Genomic DNA, 23,596 nt, shown 5'->3' on the forward strand with positions numbered 1-23,596 from the left:
ACGAGCGAGCATTCTCAACATTGATCAGACCGCGAAGACCGGCATCATTCCTCTAACAGTTAGGCGAAGCAGTTCCCTCTTTATCTAAGCAAGCTTTCCCGTCAGTTAATGACAATAAGTTTTGCTTGTTATTTTCTCATCAGCAAAGGAGAACTAGGTAAGCGATTTCCCTATTTGTGGTTTCTGATTGTTTAAAAAAGGAAAAAGAAACAGTTGCTAGAAATTTAAATCCGGAAATGTAACCCATTATGTATATGTTTAATGTATAGGGTATTATATAGCCAATGTTGCCATAATCTAACATAATAATGGAGTTAAAATAATTCAGATAAAATGTTTAATCTTAAAACAAGTTGCACCACTCTGAATTACCATTAGCTATTACTGTAACAGGAACTTTCCACAAAACTCTTATTCAAATTCCTTTCCAAAAGGCCTATTGTGCATGTTTTCTTTCTGTAAACTATATAGTAATATACAGTATTGGGGCAGTTACTCTAAAAAAGTAATGAATTACTAACTACTAATTACATCTTCTGCAGTGTAATTAGATTACTATATGAATTACTCTGTCTGAAAAGTAATGCATTACTTATTACTAATTACTTTCTAAAACCCTTATCAACCTCGAGCAGATGAAAAATACAAGGTTCTTTAAAAACTGTTCTTTTAATTCTTTCAAAAAAACAATATAAAATTAATAAATGTATAAATTATACATGAACTGGCCAAAGAATTTAAGGGGCCAAAATATTTATATTTTATATTAAAATATTTAACATTTAGATTTTAAATTCACTATTGTTTTATATAGAATTGCTCTATAGTCTTTACAGTATTTATTGCAATTACATCAGAACTAATTAAATTACTGAAAAATTTAATTACAGTAATTAATAACTTAGTAATGCATTACCCCAAACACTGGTAATACCCTTATAATATTTTTATAAGGTGTTTGATTTTTATAATGTGTAGTTTTCATGTTATGCTTTTAATTTTCTGTATGCACCAACCTTTATCATTCAGTGTGGGTTACAGTAAAGCTCTGTGCATTTGTTTAACCCTAAAACAGGCAATGTGCACCACAAGATACATACTCTTTAGTTTCTTATAGGGGGTATGAGAAAGAGTTTCTCACCCAATCTTGTTATTATTTATCATAGTTGGGTCTGTTTTGAGTGTGTGGGTCACATGACTTGGTTCAAATCTTCTGTGATTGTCAAGTCATCCTGACCTAAAACCAACATGGCTGCCCATGTACAGGACACGCTGGACCGTGCAGGACTTTGTGATAATTAATTATATATTAATCTTACTTCAATAAAAAAAAAAATACAAATAAAAAAAAAAAAAAACAATACAACTGCTAATACTAATTGTGAACATTGTCTTAAGATGCTGAAAAAGAAAATTAAGTCATATGTTGTTCATGCTGTTATTAAGCACGTTTTGAAGTGTGTATCCCCTGAGATACATTGCCAGATTAAGGGCAGAAAAATGCAACATTAAAGCTAAACTTTTCAGTTTTGTTACACACACAAACACACACACTCTCTCTCACACACACACAAACATATGTATGATATGTTTTAAAATAAGAGGGGAAGTCAGAAACTCATCATGTTTTGCATCAAATAAAACACAGAAATATTGATGACTGACTTTTTTGTACCTTAATAGGGCAACGTATCCTGGGAGATACAACTCATAAAATCCAAAATATATTAAATATATTAAAAATTCCAAATGATATAAAAAGTGACATGAAAGGATTTTTTGCTAATCATTTTCCACTCTTGCCTGTTTTAGGGTTAACAAATTATGTACCATCAGGCTTTTGCTGAGGCTTGTTTTCATTTGTATGCAGTGAACTCAATGGGAGATCAAATTTTTAATGGCATGGAAAAAGGAATATTGCCAAAGGTTTAATAAACATATACACATATTGTTTGACTTCACGTGTAAATACAATATTATCTGTCTTGAGCGGCATCAGCTGTGTGTTTAGTTGTGACGTCATAAATGGAATGTTTTTTAACTTGCCAAGATACTGCTGTTGATTCATCGAATCTAGAAAAAGAGGACTTGTGGTTTAAAAGAATTGAGCTACGTAAATGCTAAGTCACGCATTTTGTTTATAATGTGGCTTGATTTATGAAGACTTATTGAGGTCAGCCTTTGTTCAACTACTTGTATTCACTTTCTATTGGATCTCATTTCTTTAAAACTACTTTAAACAAGAACTGCCTATGCAGATATTTGTTTTTATATTTTCTACTAATTTCACTTAATTATGCTTTAAAAGATGTTATTGACTGATGTAGTTATTCATGTTCACTAGCCACAGGAAGGCCTGCGAATGTGAGTGTTACTTCTGATGAGACTCCCGTTGTTGGATACTCTGAGTTTACCTTGGCGACCTGCACAGCTTCCAGATCCCAGCCCGCAGCCCAGGTCTCATGGCATTTGGACACCTTGACTGATTCTGTGAAGGTATTGACCAACACTGTTAAACATCTGGATGGGACATACACAGTCACAAGCAGTTTGATTGGATCCCCAACTGTAGAGATGAATCAACAACATGTCCAGTGTGTAGTGAGACATTCTACATTGAAAGAGGATCTGGAAATTGATCATACTATTGTTGTTCACTGTAAGTGACACGGGCCCTATAAGAAGACCCAAACGGTTGACATTTCAAAACCTTAGACACAAGTTTGCTATTGCAGTGGTCTTTGACAAGTGTGGTTAGACATCTGATTCTGAAAATGTCTAATTAGCAGGTTTTCTCTCTTTTTGTGCAACTTCCTGGATGGTTTATACTGGCTGATGGTGACAGAGAGTAAAAAGGGAAATGGAGCAATCATTTGTCACTTATTTCAAAGTAATAATTATTTCGTAATAATAACACGTATTTCCCTACTATCGGAGCAGTTCAATTCTAAAGAACATGCAACTTCAATATGTTTCAGGTCAGTAGTCAGGGCACTAACCAGAGAGTAGGCCATGTCTAGGGCTGTCCCAATCGCAAAATCGTTCCAGAGGACATGCAGTGAAATGTTCACTACCTAAAAATTCCCAGAATGCAATGGAAATCGTTGCTCACAATGTACCCTTACTGCAAAGTCGTCATGTCTTCTGAAGTCTTTCTAGTCAAAGCCTTGTTTTTCTTCAAAAGAGATGTTCTTTGTCTTAGCCGGCACAGAACGGGGCAGCCCCTGCACACTTTCGTTTGGCATGAGCTTTCGAGTAGCGTCCCCTCCTACAGCAGTGCCCTTTGTGGGAGCAAAAATGTCGTTTTGAATTTGCCCCGGAGTATCAAAATGGAGTTTGTTTTTTATTTTTTATTTTTTCTTCTTCTTATTATTATTATTATTCTGTTTGTTTCATGAAGTTACTAGCGAAACGCGACAGAAGATATCTGTTTACAGCATTGAACTCTAAAAGCTCTCACAATATGTGAGTGAAATAATATGTATTGTTTTCTGTTCGCGAACTTTCCGATCGGCACAACGATCTGACCGTATGTTTTACAGTTTGAGTAAATAATCGTATTTCATAAGTTATGGAAACGGATCACTTCTGATTTGTCAGCTAATTAAAAAGCACCTGGTAAGAGTTGGTTTTATTGCCTGTATGCATTGCAAAGTCTTTAAAACGACACCCATTTTGTGTTATTGAGGCAAGTAGTTATTAATTATTTTGATGATTTCTTTTTCAGCACAATGGTCAGAAGGATGCCAAAACATGTTTACGCATTATTATTTAAGCGACTCAAGAGCAAGCATAAAGTCATTTCCTCATTTATTTTCTATAATAAATAATGTATAGCCTACATTTCAACATATTCACATACTTTGAACTCATTTTTGATGCTACAATAATTTAATAAATACTTTAGAATCCAGAAATTACATCGCTTGCATTGCTTTTGTTTATTTATGAAACATATAGTTAGCATTTTGGCTGTGTACACACAGAACGACGCAGACACACCAACACAGAACTATAAATGCAAACCAACACAGGTCAGATAAAATGTCCACTCTATGTATTGTGTTGTAAGTTAATCAACAGATTAATACTCGATTGATACCGCATTTCCGACATCACATGGCACACCTGCAGTGTAGACAGCTGAGAGGTGAAAAGAGTGATGAGACAAGAAAAAGATTTGAGCCCTATAACAAAAAAAAGACACTGCCGTTACCAGGGTAATACCATGATACTGAATGATTATATTCATATTTCATGGTACTGTCATAGTACTCCAAAGACGCTTAAAAAAATACCATGGTTTTACTAAGACACATGTCAAAAACATGAGATTATCACAGACCATGTCTGAAAAATAGAAAATGTAAAATATGGTGCTTTATGTTAGGAATATTACAGCTATTATTTGTCAGATGAAATAAGGGGGGGAAAAAAGTTTATAATACAAGAAAAACAAAGACAATTTTAAGTATACATAAGTGCTACTCTTAAAAATATTAAAAATAATAAAATAAATATAAAAAAATAAAACATCAGTGCCCTTTTTTATCCCTTTGCCCCTGTGCTTGCTAAGGTCTGTGCACGCCACTGTTGTTTGTAATATCGCTCATCTATTTGTGCATGAAAGAAAAACAGACTTTTAAATATTAGAGTTTTTAGAAGAAGATTATAAAGAAACTCCTTCCTGTATTTCTATTTCTTCATTTATGTCATTCATCTTTCATAATTAAACTGTATGTTTTAATCATAAGTGTTATTTCACAGGTGGGACAGATGGGACATGTCCCTAACACTTTTGTCTTTTGCCAATTTTGTCCCCACCATTTTTTGAAATCGCTTTCGTCACGTAAGTGTCTAATGCAGAAGAAACGTCTCCAGGAATCAGAATCAGAATGAGCTTTTTTGTAAGTGTTTACACATACACAAGGTATTTTTTATTTTTATTATTATTATTTTTATTACATTTTTTTTTTTTTTGGTCATAGGAGAAAGTGCACTCAGAACATTACAGTGAGACAGAATAAAGTAACCCTTGTTACTCCTATCACCAAAACAAAATTCCTTGTGTACTTGACAACACTTGGCAATAAAGCTCATGCTGATTCAGTTTCTGATAACTGATAATCTGATAATAAACTGAATACATCTTTTATGAACACTGCCATTAACTGAGGGAGCTGTCTGATTCAGGCAAAGACAGTTTGGTTTTTGTTTAAACAAATAGATTAATCACTTTCAGAAAAATACCATGGTATTACCATTTTTGGACATTTGTTATTGAGCAAGAGTTTCCATTTTGGTTGTGTGTGTTATTATAAGTGGCAATCCAGTACTGACATTTATTTTAATGTTATAATGGTTGCTCATTGAGGCTGTTATTAGACAGCAAAGTCCCTTTCAAGGCAAATCAGTCCAGCCGGCGGCCATCTTAGGAATGTTCCCGGGTAGCTATTTTCTATTAATACAAACGGCATAAAAGTACAGCTCCTATCTACGTAAATGTGGGGAAAGACCGAAAGCTGAATCTCCAAATCTTGTAATTGAGTCATAAGTGTCCCAATGTTCATTGTATGAACACCCTTGCCAGTGCCCGTATTTGTGTTCACAATATGCTGATTCACAACATGGAACTAGGGAGCACGATGAGATGCACCCTTTGTGTATTTACAGTGTGTGTCAGCAGGGGGCAGTCAGCAAATTTCACAAGTAGCTTAGCCACTGAAAAACAGAGGGACTGAGTTCGGAACTGCTTACTACCATACTGCTCTTACTAGTTCTGCCATTGACAAGTATGGCAGAAGTAGAACAAGTAGTATGGGTAGGATGCAATTTCGAACTCAGCCAGCTTCACAGCTGGACAAAGCACAACATAATGCATTTCAAGACACAATTTTTATAGCCGCAGGAAGTGGTGGTGTTGGGGTGCTGCAGCCCACCCTGTGAAGCGCTGTTAAAATAGTGTGCATAAAAAACAAAAAAAAAAACATTTATTGTCATTTGAAAACAGCCGGATTCTATGTTAATCTTGTTAACAATTTTAATGATTAAAATGTTGAGGGGTATTTTTCCCGTGGCTATGGCGATTATTAAAGTTTCCAGTTTATGATGCTGAAGACCAGTGAGATGCTCTTAAAGCATCCATATGACACACGTCCATAAAACGAAAATTAAAAATAGCGCTGATGGAATGCAAGAACACACATGTGAAAACAGGACAAATTGACAAACTCAATTGCAAAATGGATCACTGTCAGCTACAGGGTTGCTCAATGATATGGGAATAATAATAATAATAATAATAATAATAATAATAATAAAACAATATGCAGACTTCCAAAGTAGCTTTTTGATTAATTGTGTTAATATGTTTAATTGATCGGCATGCCATGCCATGTAATTAATTCAATTAAAATTTTCAACCCATTGTCAGCCCTACTTTGCAGTCATATATTTGTGTGTTTTCTAGATCCACCTCAGTTGGTCACTGTGACACCACTTGAGAACTTTTTTAGTGCTCACGGGTATCAGTGTGAGGCAGATGCCAATCCTGCAGCCACACACTTCAGCTGGCACAGGTAGGACGTCTGATCTTGTCTTTTAGTAAGTAGAGATGATGTGACACATATTAGGATTTTTCTCAGTACAGGTCATATCAACACCACTAATGAAATAGCAGTGTTGTCCAGAGTCTTTACCTTAATGTGGTGGTGTAGTGGATTAAAGCACTGAACTGATAAGCAGAAGGTTGTTGGTTCAGTCCCCACAGCCACCACCACTGTGTCCTTGAGCAAGGCACCTAACTCCAGGTTGCTCCAGGGGGATTGTCCCTGTAATAAGGGCACTGTAAGTCGCTTTGGATAAAAGTGTCTGCCAAATGCATAAATGTAAATGTAATGTGATTGTTAAACTAGCACAGAAACTTCAATTAGTGAAAAATAAGCACTGTCATCTCAATATTTACTCTCAAAAGACAAGATTGCAAAGTCCCCATTGTTACTGTTTTTGTGGACTGTTGGTAATAGTAAACACAAAGCAGTTATTCAGTACTGCCGCTCCCTATACACATATTATGCAGTCTGCATAGGGCACCAACTCCCAGGGGGGACACCATCTTACCCTAGAGGGGCACCAGAAAGTCCACCGGCTGCTCTTCCTCACACGTAATACTTTATATTAAAGACCTTATAGCAATCCCGGAAAACAGACAATCGCCTTGCAGCTCGCACTATGCCTTGCACCACCCCTCCCCGATCGATAGGGCATCAATTTAGCCAGTGCCAGCCCTGCAGTTACCGAGTTGGTTTTGCTGTAGACACTTGAGGGTTGCTGCAGTTTAACATTTTTAATGGACTGCTAAAGGATCATAATATGAAACCAATCCTCAGGGATGAAATAAAGACCATATTAGAAGCAAATAGATCCTTTCAGAAAATATAATTAGGAAGTGAAAGATGCAACACCACTCAGGAACTGGCTACGCAGAAAACTGTCAGTGAATTAACCAGTAATACGTAAGGGAACTGCATTGAGTCCACTCTGTCTCTGTAGTCTCTCTTTGCAAGCCTAATTGTCTTTTGATCATTGTACTTGGACTTTTTTTAGGCTATCAGGCCTCTAGAGTTAGGGTTAGTTAGTTAAAGGCTACAGTCGGCTCTCTCTGCCTGACATGAACCTCTATTGACCCAGGGCTGGTCTTTTATGGAAATGACTTTACACTGACTTTTGGATTGTAACCCACCAGTTGAGAACCACTGTACTACAGGGATGGTCACTATATTTATATAACACCCATGTCTTGTTTTCTAATGAGTCTGTATAGGCCTACACCTAGTTTTTATTTCAGTGCTTTGTCAGGTTTTGAAAATCAGATTGCTCTCAACTGATTCTATATTCTAGTAAACATTAAAGACACACAGACAATCTCTGTCTGCTCTTTCCTCTTCATGGAGTAGGATGAACCAGGCAATGCCTGACGAATCCATTAATGTAGAGGGGAACAGACTGTACTTCCTGAAATTGACACCTGACCTCAGTGGCCTGTATATCTGCAATGCTTCAAACGAGTATGGTGCTGGATTTGGCTCACTGTACTGGCACAAAGGTAAAGTTGTGGTAAATAAGTTGTGTTAGCAGTTGAAATGAGAGTGATATGGAATGTCTGACATGTCCAAGAAAAGTTATGTAATCAAATATTTTGAGTGGGCATGTTTTGATGACAGTGTTTAGGCTGTAGTTTTTATCATGGTTTATCTCTCTTTTAGGAGAAAAGATGGAAGACAACCATTCAGAGCTTTGAACACTTAATCCTGGACATAATTCACCTTTTCTCGCTGGCATTTAACAAATATTTAATTTAAACAACCAGGAATTTGATTGATTAACCGCTGATCGATTATTCGTTGTACTGAATGTCAATTAACCAGTTTCTGCACACATGCGTTCAGTAATCAATCCAGCAGATAGAGAAAAAAACACAGACGTGCATCCTTCACTTCTTAGCTTGTAAAGATGAACCAGGCTTAATGTATTCTTGGAGCATTTCTCTATAGATCATCATTACGTTTACTGCATAAACCCTGATAGTGTGTTGAAGTACAACATGACAACATGCACTGTTAATCTGCCGGTCTCCCTGTTCCTTCCACACCGACAATCATGTCAGTTCTTGCCGGGAGAGCATGCTACATTCACCTGAAATCTCACCATCACAAGTGTAGAAGTATGTTATTACTGCATTCAAACAGTGTGTAATTATTTGACTTGATTTCAAATAAAAAAATAAGGTCTGAAATATACCAGACAACCTAAAATGTGAAGTTTTAATGAACTTGAATCTGTATCTTCTATACAAATTATTATTAACAGTAATACATCAGCGGTAAATTATAAAATTCACAGATTTATACTTAACACAGCCTGAATGTATTAAAATACACTATATTAAGAGGAAAATGTATTTAAATTGTTTTTAAACAGTTGACTACATGCATGTAAAGAGGCGCAAAAACCCTACATACAATGTATGCAACGCATAGGGGCGCCATATAAACACCACCCCCCTCCAGAAGGCGAAAGGGGGGCACCAATGTAAGTGTTGCATATATCGTCGAAAATGGGTAGTTGTGCCCCTGTGCATGTATTTACTTCGGTGGCTGTTTCATGTTTCCTTCTACAGCAAGGAATTTTCTTTTTCTCCAATGTTGATGTTTTCAAGTTTGCATTATTTAGAACAGTTGGTGAGTCAAAAATCAAACTTTGTAAAAACAAAGCTTTGATTGAAGGAAATATGCATCTTGTATTTTTTGAGTTTCAAGCTGTACACTACTTACAGTTTAGTATTGTTATCGTTATTGATTAATTGTCATTAATGATGATATAATTTTCATTCATTAAGGTCAATAATTGTCGACTAAGAAAATTTCTTAAAATTTGCAACCCTATAAACAACATAATAAATTTATTTGTTGACATTGCCAACAGTGGATTAATGAATTCTAGTTTTATGTGTATGTTTTTGTATTTGTTACAATACAACCCATGCTTATTTACCAAAGGGGATATTTTGCATCTTTAGGACCAGAGCTGCTATCAATGACAAAAGTTGTAGGTGAGTGTAGATGGAAAGTTTAGTTACCATCTCTGTGTACAAAATATCACAGGGATATAAACAATTGTTTAGTTACTTCGGGTTATCCCCAAAACAAGGATCACAGCTGTGAAAACACTACAATATACATTCAGTACAATATTGCTTTTAGAAGGTTTATCATAGTTAGTATATAATAAAGTATATAGTTAGTTTTTATTTGTCTGTTCTATTTTTTTATTGTTGTTATAATCTTTTAGCGCTACTATGTACGTCTGTGTTTTGTGTGTGTTCTGGCTGCTGTGCATGGAGTCCAAAACAAATAACCTGAGCAGGGCAATAAAGTAAGCCTATATTCAATTCAGTTCCATTCAATACAAGTAAAATTGTCATTCTTCATAATGGAGTGTTTATCCTGATTTGATACTATTTGGGTGGCCACATGAAAAAAAAACATTGGGCAGTCATTAATCGAACAAAAGTACAATGCTTATTAATTATGTGTTTTTTACATGACATTTTTAATGGTTTTTGTTTTGTTAAATCATGCTGTTAAATCATGCATGTCTTAATCAAATTATATTTCCTTTTTGGCTAGACAGTTTTATCTAAGAATTAAAGGGGACCTATTATGCAAAATTCACTTTTACATGGTGTTTGAACATAAATGTGAGTCGGCAGTGTGTACACAACCACCCTACAATGTTAAAAGTCCACCCACTCCTCTTTCTTATATTTCTATTAATCAAAAACAGTGTCTCAAAATGACTGGTTTTCATATCCGCTCTAAAGTGACATCACTTTAGAGCAGGCCATGCCACGACTGGTGACGGACTCCACCCTATTATCATAGATCCTCCCCTGAGTTATTGACACACAGTCCGCCATTTTTTCCCATGCTGCAACAGCTACAAGCTATAAGAAGAATAATGTCTTAGCTTCGTAAGCATCATAAGTGTTCTGTTGTTGGCTGTAAAAGTGAACATAAGATTCTTCATGTACTCCCGGCATCAGAGCCACTGAATACGCAGTGGACAAGTTTTGTTTTTGAAGAAAATGTGCCCCAAAACGTACCAAAATTCATGTATGTTTGTGCAAATCATTTTACACCGGACTGCTTTGTGAATGAGGGTCAATATAAAGCAGGATTTTCAAAAAATTTGACTTTCAAGCATGGATCAGTACCAACTGTTTGTGTTCCAGCTTTATATCCTGAAGATGTAAGTATCGCACTTTATATTTTGTGAATGTTTGCAAATCGCCTTTCCGAATGTGCTTGTTAGCTGATTCCACGGCTAATGCAGCTAAAGTTACCATTGTCTCTGATTGTATTCACGGAGACCAGAGCTATGTCGTTATAGCTTGTTTGCACATGACGTCACGTAGGAAGTGATTTTCTACATAAGAAGCACTATCACAAACTCAAAATGCCTATGTTTTGCGTCGTTTACGGTTGCGACTTCTGTAAAGGCACAGCCCTCTTCCGGAAAGGGGGTGGGGAGCAGCAGCTCATTTGCATTTAAAGAGACACACGAAAACAGCGTGTTTTTGATTCCACCCAAAAAGAGGCATTTACAACATGGTATAATAAATGATCCGTGGGGTATTTTGAGCTGAAACTTCACAGACACATTCTGGGGACACCTGAGACTTATATTACATCTTGTAAAAAGGGGCATAATAGGTCTCCTTTAAAGTCATTGTGGCATATGAAACAGAAATTGACACAAAACGCTATATGAATAGGTTTCCACAACCCCACATGAGCTCACATAGAAAATTAATAATGAGTCTTAGTGGTAGCATGGACAAATGTAAGGCCCTGCTGTCAGACAGAGCATGATGTACTGTTTTGCTGGCAGATAAGTGCGACCTTCATCAAATACAGTACATACTGTGACAGTACGCAGCTTCAGACACATCTTAGGTCTCTGCGGAACAATCAGAATCAGAATGAGTTTTATTGCCAAGTGTTCTCACGTACACAAGGAAATTTTTGGGGTGATAGGAGAAACAAGTGCACATAGAACATTACAGTGAGACACAGAATATAAAACAAGGGATTTCTCCTGAAGTCCACTATCATCTCCACTGTTTTGAGCATGTTCAGCTCAAGGTTGTCCGCACCAGACAGACAGCTGTTCAACTTCCCGTCTGTATGCAGACTCATCACAATCGCGGATGAGGCAGATGACCACGGTGTTGTCTGCAGACTTCAGAAGCTTGACATCAGGGTCCTTTGCAGTGCAGTCATTCATGTTCAGGGAGAAGAGCAGTGGAGAGAGAATGCATCCCTGAGTAGCACCAGTCCAAATTGTGATGGTCCTGGATGTGAGTTTTCCCAGTCTCACTAACTGCTGCCTATCTGTCAGAAAGCTGGTGATCCGTCGGTAGATTGGGGTGGGCATGGAGAGCTGGGTCAATTTGGTTGAGAGAAGATCAGGCATGATGGTATTGAAGGCTGAACTGAAGTCCACAAATAGGATCCTTGCATAAGTGCCAGGTCTGTCGAGGCATTGCTGGATATAATGCAGTCCCATATTGACATCATCATCCACAGACCTGTTTGCTCGGTATGCAAACTGAAGGGGGTCCAGCAGGGGTCCAGTGATGTCCTTTAGGTAGGAAAAACCAGTCTTTCAAATGACTTTATGACCATAGACATGAGAGTGACAGGTCTGTAGTCATTAAGTCCTGTGATTTTGGGTTTTTTGGGGACCGGAATGATGATGGAGCATTTGAAGCAGCAGGGAACTTCACATTGCTCCAGTGATCTATTGAAGATCTGTGTGAAGATGGGGGCCAGTTGATCCGTGCAGACTTTCAGACAGGCAGGTGAAACACCGTCTGAGCCTGAAGTTTTCCTAGTCTTTTGTTTCTGAAATACCCAGCACACATCCTCCTCACAGATCATAAGTGCAGATTGAGTAGAAGGATTGGGGTTCCAGTAGGTGTTGCTGTGTGTGTGAAGATCAGAGTGGGGTGACAGACTGGGCTTTTCAAACCTGCAGTAAAACACATTCAGTTCATCAGCCATTAGTTCACTCTCTACAGAGTGAGGGGGAGGTGTCTTGTACTTGGTGATGCTTTTCAGGCCTTTCCACACAGATGCAGGATCGTTGGCTGAAAACAGTTTTTTCAGCTTGTCAGAGTAGCTTATTTTAGCCACTCTGATTTCCTTAGTGCCTACCTTGCCTTGTACAATATTTTATCCCCAATTTTGTAAGCATCCTCTTTGGCATGACAAAGCTGTCTGAGTTTTCCTGTAAACCATGGTTTATTATTATTGAATGATAAAAATTTTACAGTCCTTACTACAGGCTTAGCTGATTTTACTTTCTGCTTGTAGGTCAGGAGAAGATGAACCAGACAGTGATCAGAGATTCGTAAAGCTGCACGTGGGGTGATATGCATCCTTTACAGTGGTGTAGCAGTGTTTATTATTGTATGTGGTATATTTCTATCTCTGGTGGGGTAAGTGATGTGTTGTTTGTATTTTGGCAGTTCACGGGTGAGGTTAGCTTTATTAAAATCTCCCAGAATAATAATAAGTGAGTCCGGGTGTTGTTGCTCCATGTCTGTGATGTAATCAGCCAGCTGTTGCAACGCTGCATTCACGCATGCTTGTGGCGAGATATAAACATTCACCAGAATGAACGAGGAAAACTCCTGTGGTGAGTAGAAAGGCTTACAGTTGATGATGAGCTCTTCTAAATTAAGACAGCACATCTTCTTCAACACTGTTACATCTGTACACCAACTTTCGTTGATGTAAAAGCATGTTCCACTGCCTGTCGCTTTCCCCAATAATGAGCATTTCCCAATCTGTGGACGTTTTCAATTCAGGATGGGCGTTTTTAACTATCCAATGAAAGTAGGGAATTTCAGTGTTGTAGTATAGTGGTTGAAAAATGTCCATCCCTGTTTGAAAACCCCCACTGATTGGTAAACGCCCATTTTTGTTCTGCCGAGACACAAGTCTCCAAATAACAGGTGAAATGCTAAAGTCTTACAACAGTTGGATGTCACATTCATACACTGTGTTTGTTGCGTTTATTTGAGTCCCACAGCAACCCTACATCTACAACTATCCCTATCTTTAAACCTAACCCTAATCACAAACATTAAAAAATGAAAAGTTCGTAAAATTGTTAAATATACCGCAACTTACAAGTTCTATTGAATAGGATCGACAGTAACGACAAATGTGATGAAAATGAAGAGAAGAAGCCAGGGATATGCTAAGCGAATAGACTAACCGGTTAGCTTGGGAGCGAACTGGAGAAAACAGAATAGAGAATTGTTTAATTTCATCATGTTATATGTTCTGATTGTTAATATGATATGTGACGTATAATTTAAAAGTTATTCTTTGTTATATGTATACACAGTTAAGACAACATGAATCATACAGTGATTGCATAGGATTTTAATAGTTCTTTTAGCTAATAGAATCGCTTTATGATCTAGGAGGGCGTTACGTGTAGTGGTTGTTGCTTGTCTTGCTGGACACAAACTTTTAGAGGTCCTTGACACAAACTTTTAGAGGTCCTTGACACAGACAAACGCAGCAAACCAAGTTGTCTTCCTCTAGGGGGCACTACATTGGGCTAGCTAGAATCTAGCCGCTAGATTCAAATCTCAGGCTGATTTTGTGTGCGGGGTTTGGGGAGTAACACAATACATGTAACAGGATTACGTATTTAAAATACAAAATATAAGTAACTGTATTCCACTACAGTTACAATTTAAATCATTGGTAATTAGAATACAGTTACATTCAAAAAGTATCTTGATTACTGAAGAGATTACTTTGCATTTTATTGTCATTTGTTTCATTTAATATTTAGTCTTTTCAGATGGAAAACATTTATACATATAAATTATGCGATCCAAAGTGCATTTGAACAGCGGTGAAATATTTTCTTATGATGTGTTACATTCATACGAGCAGACAGAGAAGTACGTTTGAAGTAAGTTTGGAGCAGAAGAAATAGAAATAAACCTTGTGTAAATTGTCAGTTTTACGCTAAGCTAAAATGCTATTTCTAGCCATTTTACATGCACATGTTACCAGGCACGATCATATTTTTTTATCAAGAAAATTCACGTTAGATCATAATTTCTTTTTTTCTAGTAAGACCTTTGATATTAGGGCAAAAATCATATTCTTGATAATATTTTTTGTATTGTTTTCCTGTAAAAATATCTAAAAATCCTTAAAACAAGATCAATTTCTTCAGTCTTGTTTTAGAAGCAACACTGCATAAGATATTTAGGTTTTTCAGAGAATGTATTTTTAACATGTGTATTTTGTCTTACTGTACTGGCAGAGTTTTTATAGTCAAAACAAGTGAAAAAATCTACCAGTGCTGAAGAAGTAATCCAAAGTATTTAGAATACGTTACTGACCTTGAGTAATCTAACGAAATATGTTACAAATTACATTTTACAGCATGTATTCTGTAATCTGTAGTGGAATACATTTCAAAAGTAACCCTCCCAACCCTGTATATATATATATATATATATATATATATATATATATATATATATATATATATATATATATGTTTTATACGTAGTTCTATAGTTACTTTATTAATGTTTAATGTTTAGAATTATACAAATTGTATAATGGTGTTTATTGAAGCAAAAAAAGGAAAAAAGGGGGTTCTGTTTTCTGTTTTCACTCCTCTACACAAGGTGGCAGCAGTCTGGCAGTCCGTGTTCAAAGTATCCACTACTGATTCACCAGTAGAAGAAAAATCGCCCACCGTCTTTCTTTATTCAAGATGGCGGAATACTTGGCGTCGATTTTTGGAACAGAAAAAGACAAGTAAGTGGTAGCTTATTCTTGAAATATTGCATGCATTTGATTGTTTGCAATAGTCGTCAGCATTGTTGCTAACCGCCCGTTATGGGCACAATATAATATATTTGGCTACAAAATAATATACAAACGCCTCGTGTGGTCATCCGCTGATGTTTTCTAACATCGCGCCCAATAATGGAAATGATAATACATATTTGTTTTTCATAGGCATATGAACTATGTAAAAAAAAATCATATTATTTTATATAAAACTTTGGTTATTGTATTGTTTATCACATGGTCTCAGTGCGTCTCTTTCATTGCCTTTCTTATTTATAAGCTTATCTAAAATAATTTATTAGTACAATAGTATAATTGTTTGCGTTTCGTTTGCAGTTATGGTGTGTCAGACTATCGTGTGGAGGAACAGTCACTAACTTGTGTATAAACAAATCCAAATCATTATTGTGTTTGTTTTGTTGTACAAGTGTTTGTTTTGTACCTCTCCTTTTTTGAACAGGGTTAATTGCTCTTTCTACTTTAAAATTGGAGCATGTCGCCATGGAGACCGATGCTCCAGACTCCACAATAAACCAACTTTCAGCCAGGTAAATAGTTGTATTATTATAATTATTATTATTATTTATACAAGGGGTTTCAACCTTTACAGATGCCGGATCCCCCACCCAGACTCTCAGCCAATCCAACAACCCCTAATGTAAAAATGCTAGCCTATATTTTTCAGTAAAATTTTATAGTAAATTACTTTAAGAGCATAACCTAACAGTACTACTTCATATTGGTTAGAAAGTTAAGAAAATTCTATGTTTAGGCTATTTTGATTCAGCAATATAGAGAACTTCCGTAAATACTTCCGAAAATGGACACTATGGAAATCATAGCGCTGCCGTAGAGTAACGTCAGTGACCCCCAGTTGAAAACCCTGGTTGTATATACATTTTCATTGGATGCAGTACTGCTTAATGTATATTTCCTCTCAGAGTAATCTTGTGAATTTAATGTGTTTCAGACTATTGCTCTATTAAACATTTACCGGAACCCACAAAACACAGCTCAGTCTGCGGATGGCATAAGTAAGTTTTTACTCGTCTACACTGATGACTTGATATTCAGGTGGTGTGAGTGAGTGAGAGGACTTAATGTTAGGCTTCACATTCACATAAATGAACTGCATCCTCTTTACTGTCATAACTGCAGTTGATTTTCTGTATCACCTGTGTACCATGTCCTCTCTTTCATCAGATGCTGTCAGTGACGTTGAGATGCAGGAACATTACGATGAGTTCTTTGAGGTAGGTGTCCTGTCTATGAGAGTTGTGGAAAATGGTGAGAAAGGTGGCCATGCCTACCAGAATATTGCACATTTCAGATTCAAGCCATTCTTCAGGGTTCCCACAGTCATGGAAAAACAGTGAATTTTCAAATTGAGTTTTCTAGGCTCGCAAAAGTTATGGAAATAAATAAAATCCAATGGGTACTATGTCGTGGAAATTTCCATTGTGAATACACATTTTTGATAAGCTAGCTATTGCTCTGTGTAAAGCTTGTGTAGATTTAACTGAAGACATCGCAGTCGAGTCGGTTTCAATGAATTGGTAGAACCAGCTCACAAATTAGTAGGAATGATTCTTTAGCGAATCAATCTGAATCAGAATAATTTTTTTACATTTCCTCTCCAGTATTTACAAATGACTGGAAAGGTCATGGGAATTCCTTGATCAAAAAGTTTGGGAACCCTGATTTCGGCCAAAGACTCCAAATATTACTGCTGCCTGTATAACCTTGATATGACTGTGGTATGTATTTTATGACTGTGGTATGTATTATCATGACCGTTCTTTCAGAATGATGGAAACATAGAGGGGACAGTGCTTGTTGTATCATTAGTGTTTCTATGATAAAAAAAAAGTAAATAAAACTGCAGATTTTATACTAAAATGTATTTTATTTTCTACAGGAGGTCTTCACTGAAATGGAAGAGAAGTATGGAGAGGTTGAGGAGATGAATGTTTGTGATAACTTGGGAGATCATTTGGTGGGAAATGTCTATGTGAAGGTGAGATACTTTACTGTCAATTTAACTAGTTAAATATGCGTATATTAATATCAGTGCACTTCAAATTATAAAATGGATAATTCCAACCCTAAATTCTGATTGGATGAGCCTAAAGCCCAAAGTATACTTCAGACAGATGCGGATGCTTGCCGTCTGTGTACAGGACATGTGACAAATTTTGTCATCGGCAGAGTGCTCTACCACTGAAAGCATGCCGCCAGATTTTTCTAACTGTGCATACTCTGAGCAATGCACCTGGAATTATTTGCACTAATTAGTGGGTCCACAAGGTGGCAACACTCACATTTGAGCTGTTGCTGTCACGAAGAAGTGGTAGAATATGTTATCACCACTAAACAACAGGAGACGAATGTAGAGACAACAACAGTGGATGTGTTCTTCAAGATCGTGTGTGTGAGGTGGTCATGAGATACCTACATTTGTATAACTTAAGTGTGAAGGAATATAAAGACATCTTTATGTGTCTAAACTAGAGGTCGACCAGTATGTTGTATTTACAGGTTAATCCAGTCGATATTTGCGTTTTTTGACTATTGGCTTTTGGAAAATATCAAAACCGGTAGTCTCCGATAGTTTTTTATTTTTATTAATTCCTCCATGGCCGCCTGAGTTTTTACCTCTGCTCGGCTGATTGCTTGCTTCAGAAGACAAAGCACGAGCACAGTACATGCACGCACCAGGGTTTCCGTTAGCTGGTAATTACCGGTTTTTGACCGTTTAAATGTCTTAATGTCCAATAAATTCAAACATGATCGGACACAATGTCAGGTGAAAATATTAACATAAGTCAGCAACACCTTTAGTTGATGCAACAAGTGTATATTGTGACGCTATGCCAATGATAACAGTGCTTCACTGTCATGGATAATTAAACTTTCCCGAAGCATGCAAAGTCCTAATCCGTGAGTACAGCGCATTGTATCACGCACACTGGCAAAAGTAGCCTGCGTTATTCCTGTCTCGCATGCCCACAGTGAGAAGTTTCTCATTTTAGAATCACATTAAAACAGCCTTGTGTTGCATCTTCTGAAGAGAAGGACACCAGGCTTATGTAAAAAATAAAAATGTAAATGAAAAAGCAGCTATAATGAACAAACGTTTATCGTTCATTTGACTTGATCGTGACATTGTTAGCCTATTTTGCACAAATAAATAAAAATACCGAAATGAGATGACGGGAATTATTCCAATTTGTCCGGCAAACTTTATCATTCTCAGACACTTTGGCAGCACCCAAATTTCTTAGCGGAAACTTTGGGAACAGTTTTGTAGTTTTTTGCCTATAAAGTTTCCCAAAACTTTTCTCTGTTCTGACAAAATAAACTACCATGCTTCCAATGTAATGATGTAGTTATGTACTAAAAGAATGAAAGAGCATGGTAAAATATATAAATATGAAATATATATTTGATATTCATGAGAGGGCACATTGTTACAGTTGAAGTCAAAAGTTTACATACACTTTGTTAGTATTGGGTAGCAATGCCTTTATATTGTTTAACTTGGATCAAACATTTTGGGTAGCCTTCCACAAGCTTCTCATAATAAGTTGTTGTAATTTTGGCCCATTCCTCCAGACAGAACTGGTGTAACTGAGTCAAGTTTGTAGGCCTCCTTGCTCGCACACGTTTTTTCAATTCTGCCCACACATTTTCTATTGGATTGAGGTCAGGGCTTTGTGATGGCCACTCCAATACCTTGAATTTGTTGTCATTAAGCCATTTTGCCACAACTTTGGAGGTATGCTTGGGGTCATTGTCCATTTGGAAAAGACCCGTTTGCGACCGAGCTTTAACTTCCTGGTTGATGTCTTGAGATGTTGCTTGAATATACCCAGATAATTTTCCTTCCTCATGATGCCATCTATTTTGTGAAGTGCACCAGTCCCTCCTGCAGCAAAGCACCCCCACAACATGATGCTGCCACCCCCATGCTTCACGGTTGGGATGGTGTTCTTCGGCTTGCAAGCCTCACCCTTTTTCCTCCAAACACAACGATGGTCATTATGGCCAAACAGTTACATTTTTGTTTCATCAGACCAGAGGACATTTCTCCATAAAGTAAGATCTTTGTCCCCATGTGCACTTGCAAAGTGTAGTCGGCTTTTTTAGGCCGGTTTTGGAGCAGTGGCTTCTTCCTTGCTGAGCAGCCTTTCAGGTTATGTCGATATAGGACTCGTTTTACTGTGGATATAGATACTTGTCTACCTGTTTCCTCCAGCATCTTCACAAGGTCCCTTGCTGTTGTTCTAGGATTGATTTGCACTTTTCACACCAAACTACGTTCATCTCTAGGAGACAGAATGCGTCTCCTTCCTGAGCAGTATGATGGCTGTGTGGTCCCATGATGTTTATAATTGCATACTATTGTTTGTACAGATGAACGTGGTACTTTCAGGCATTTGGAAATTGCTCACAAGAATGAACCAGACTTGTGGAGGTCAGCAATGTTTTTTCTGAGGTCTTGGCTGATTTATTTTGATTTTCCCATGATGTCAAGCAAAGAGGCACTGAGTTTGAAGGTAGGCCTTAAAATACATCCACAGGTACACCTCCAATTCAGTACACCTCCTATCAGAAGCTATTTGGCTAATTGTCTAAAGGCTTGACATCATTTTCTGGAATTTTCTAAGCTGCTTAAAGGCACAGTTAACTTAGTGTATGTAAACTTCTGACCCACTGGAATTGTAATATAGTCAATTAAAAGTGAAACAATCTGTCTGTAAACAATTGTTGGAAAAATTACTCATGCACAAAGAAGATGTCCTAAATGACTTGGCAAAACTAGGGATGCACTGATACCACTTTTTCTCTTCCTAACCGATTCCGAAATATAAAAAAATCTCAGAACCGGCCCATCCCGATCCGATACCAGTGTTGTTGTTTTTTTGCATAATCAATTTAGAATATATTTACATTATTGTGTGGAACTAATTGGGAGTACTCTTTAATATGTAAAGAAACACAAACCTCTAACTACACATTTCAATATAAATGTATAGTCTATTAAGAACAACTTCATTGTTAACTAGTATACTATGCTGTAGCAGCAAAATTAACAGTATTTCCAGTATAAGTCATCAGTAGAAAAGAAGCCGTTTTTTTTTTTTTTTTTGTACAAACATTTTTCAACTTGTATCTGTACTTTAAAGGATTCAGATCTCTTTTTTGTTCAATTTAGCTCACTTTTCACACAGTTATTTTTTGGAACTCATTCAACTTAAATATTATTATAATTCGTAAACAAATGATAATAATAATAATATATTATAATAGTAATATATAGTAATATATCTCAATCGTACACCTTTTAAACTTTCACGCTTTTATTATGACATACTGAAATCTCCAGGAAGTCCTGTATGTGTCTATTTATAGGCAAGGTCACAGTAGATTAATTTGGTTCTTATTCAAATTCTGGTAAAAAAACCAAAAAAACAAATTGCTCCTCCAGTGCCATTCTAAATGCATATTATAAGTGAACCGAACTTTTGGACATCTACATCTGAGATGTTTTTGTGAGTAGCGCTCAAATATTGCGCACCGCTGTGAAGGCTAAAAATAGCCGCGAGTGTGTGTGTGTGTGTGTGTGTGAACAGAGCAGCGCCATTCAATAACGCGCTGGAGCTGCGCGTGCATTTTATATATTTACTTATAAAACCTTTTGTGATTCACAGAGCTATTGCACGTCTTCAAGTGGCTTTGAATAAAATGCATGAGTCTTATGAACAACTTTAATTGTGTTTTTATGGTTCTTCAAGACAAGAATTGATTTTATTTCTATACCCTTTTCTCTCTCCCTATCATATATTTAATATGACAATAAAATAATAAATATTGTAAATAATGATGAAGCATACAAACGCTATTTGTCTTTGTAAGGCAGTGTCATACATACATTTGACCTGTAGTATTTTCATTAATTTCAGATGGCAAAGGCTTTAAAGATAGTACCAGTGTGAGAGAAATGTATTAAAGGATTGCCATTGAAAATAATACTTACTAAAGTTCAGCACTATTTTACATTGAGTGGAAAGTTTTCTGCTATCGGCCTGTTTTCCTACCTTGTTTTCGGTATCGACAAAACCCACTATCAGTCGACCTCTAGTCTAAACTCTTGAAGATAAATAGTACAGTATATCATAGCATTCACAGTGCGCATGCACCTGCCGTCTGTGTATGGGTGCACAGTCAAATGGAGTATACTTTGAAAGGCTAGCATACACAATACACAGACGCTAAGCGTCAATACGGAAGTTTACTTTGGGCTTAACACCCTAGGAACACTCCTGTAGTAAAATCACTGTAATGCACATCCTTTCCTGATTTATTATTTTATGGTTAATTGATGCTAAGTAAAAACAAAAACTGTTTTGTGTGTAGTTCCGTCGTGAAGAAGATGCTGAGAAAGCGGTGATTAATTTGAATAACCGCTGGTTTAATGGCCAGCCCATCCATGCTGAGCTCTCGCCTGTCACTGACTTCAGAGAGGCTTGTTGTCGACAGTATGAAATGGGGTAAGTAACTGAATAACCTGCAGAGAGTATTGTACACATTTTTATGTATATACAGGAACACAAAACAAAAACACTTCCTCACATGCCGCATTCCCACAGATAAACCTGTTTTTCACTTGCACCCTCTCTCCATATACCTGTTGGTTTTGTCACGACAAGTCACGTTGCACATGATTTGTTGGTTCAGGTGGAGGTGTGTACTGGTATACAGTGTCAGTCTTTCATTCTGTGCAAGCTTGTTAAACTGCTTTCCACGAGCTTTTCTGTGGCTGACTGCAGTACTTGTGTCTTCACGCAGAGAGTGCACTCGAGGTGGCTTCTGCAATTTCATGCACCTGAAGCCAATCTCAAGGGAACTCAGAAGAGAACTGTATGGCCGTAGAAGAAAGAGGTCAGTTTGCAGGACTTTTGTAATTTCCATATTGGTGTTATTGGGCTACTGTAATTATAGATTTATTAAGACAGCACTTATAATAATAAACTGAGTTTTGCCTTTTTTTTTTTTTTCGTGAAACATGAGATGAACAGCAAATTTTATATATATATATATATAAATGTATATTTATATATATATATATATATATATATATATATATATAAATGTATATTTATTGCCTCACTAGTAAAATGTGTTCTCTCCTCCACAGGCATCGCTCCCGCTCACGTTCTCGTGAGCGACGCTCTCGTTCTAGGGACCGCAATAGAGGTGGTGGAAGAGACAAAGAGAGACGGAGGTCAAGAGATAGAGAACGCTCTGGACGATTTTAAACCTTTCTTCTCCAAGCCAACTTTCATTCCCCAAGCCTTGTCCAACTCTGTCCTGATTAAATTGATGTGATGAATTTATTTCCTTCCTGATTTCTTTGCCTTTTTATGCAAGAATTGTTTGCTTTTCAATAAAGATACATTAGTAGTTTTACCTCATTTCAGGAGTTATTTATATTATCCTATATACAGTTGTGCTCAAAAGTTTGCATACCCTGGCAGAAATTGTGGCATTGATTTTGAAAATATGACTGATCATGCAAAAAAAAAAAAAAAACTCTTTTATTTAATGATAGTGATAATACATGGCTCCATATGATCACATAGTTGTTTGGCTCCTTTTTAAATCATAATGGTAACAGAAAATCACCCAAATGGCCCTGATCAAAAGTTTACATACCCTTGAATGTTTGGCCTTGTTACAGACACACAAGGTGACACACACACACACACAGGTTTAAATGGGAATTAAAGGTTAATTTCCCACACCTGTGGCTTTTTAAATTGCAATTAGTGTCTGTGTATAAATAGTCAATGAGTTTGTTAGCGCTCACGTGGATGTACTGAGCAGGCTAGATACTGAGCCATGGGGAGCAGAAGAGAACTGTAACAAGGTAATGGAACTTTATAAAGATGGAAAAGGATATAAAAAGATATCCAAAGCCTTGAAAATGCCAGTCAGTACTGTTCAATCACTTGAGTGGAAAATTCGGGGATCTCTTGATACCAAGCCAAGGTCAGGTAGACCAAGAAAGATTTCAGCCACAACTGCCAGAAGAATTGTTCAGGATACAAAGAAAAACCCACAGGTAA

The 23,596-nt window shown here is 36.8% G+C and overlaps 2 protein-coding genes across 3 annotated transcripts; both read left to right on the forward strand.

The window, feature by feature from the left end:
• Window positions 1–8: 8 nt before the first annotated feature.
• Window positions 9–9,928, forward strand: LOC127447066 (nectin-3-like protein). Of its 2 annotated transcripts, none has more exons than XM_051708570.1 (5): window positions 9–157; window positions 2,345–2,659; window positions 6,470–6,578; window positions 7,953–8,104; window positions 8,265–9,928. In XM_051708570.1, the coding sequence occupies exons 1-5, from the start codon at window positions 109–111 to the stop codon at window positions 8,297–8,299; spliced, it is 660 nt and encodes a 219-aa protein (XP_051564530.1). In that variant the 5' UTR covers window positions 9–108; the 3' UTR covers window positions 8,300–9,928. The 2 variants fall into 2 exon arrangements, with proteins under 2 accessions (XP_051564530.1, XP_051564531.1); XM_051708571.1 differs by having other exon boundaries at window positions 7,956–8,104.
• Window positions 9,929–15,295: 5,367 nt separating this feature from the next.
• Window positions 15,296–22,937, forward strand: LOC127447064 (splicing factor U2AF 35 kDa subunit). The gene is made up of 8 exons (XM_051708567.1): window positions 15,296–15,428; window positions 15,925–16,012; window positions 16,435–16,498; window positions 16,668–16,717; window positions 17,383–17,481; window positions 21,885–22,018; window positions 22,317–22,409; window positions 22,666–22,937. Exons 1-8 carry the CDS (start codon window positions 15,385–15,387, stop codon window positions 22,784–22,786), a joined length of 693 nt encoding a protein of 230 aa, XP_051564527.1. The 5' UTR covers window positions 15,296–15,384; the 3' UTR covers window positions 22,787–22,937.
• Window positions 22,938–23,596: the final 659 nt, after the last annotated feature.

This window comes from Myxocyprinus asiaticus, chromosome 10, assembly GCF_019703515.2.
Source record: "Myxocyprinus asiaticus isolate MX2 ecotype Aquarium Trade chromosome 10, UBuf_Myxa_2, whole genome shotgun sequence".
NCBI classification, from domain to species: Eukaryota; Metazoa; Chordata; class Actinopteri; order Cypriniformes; family Catostomidae; genus Myxocyprinus; species Myxocyprinus asiaticus.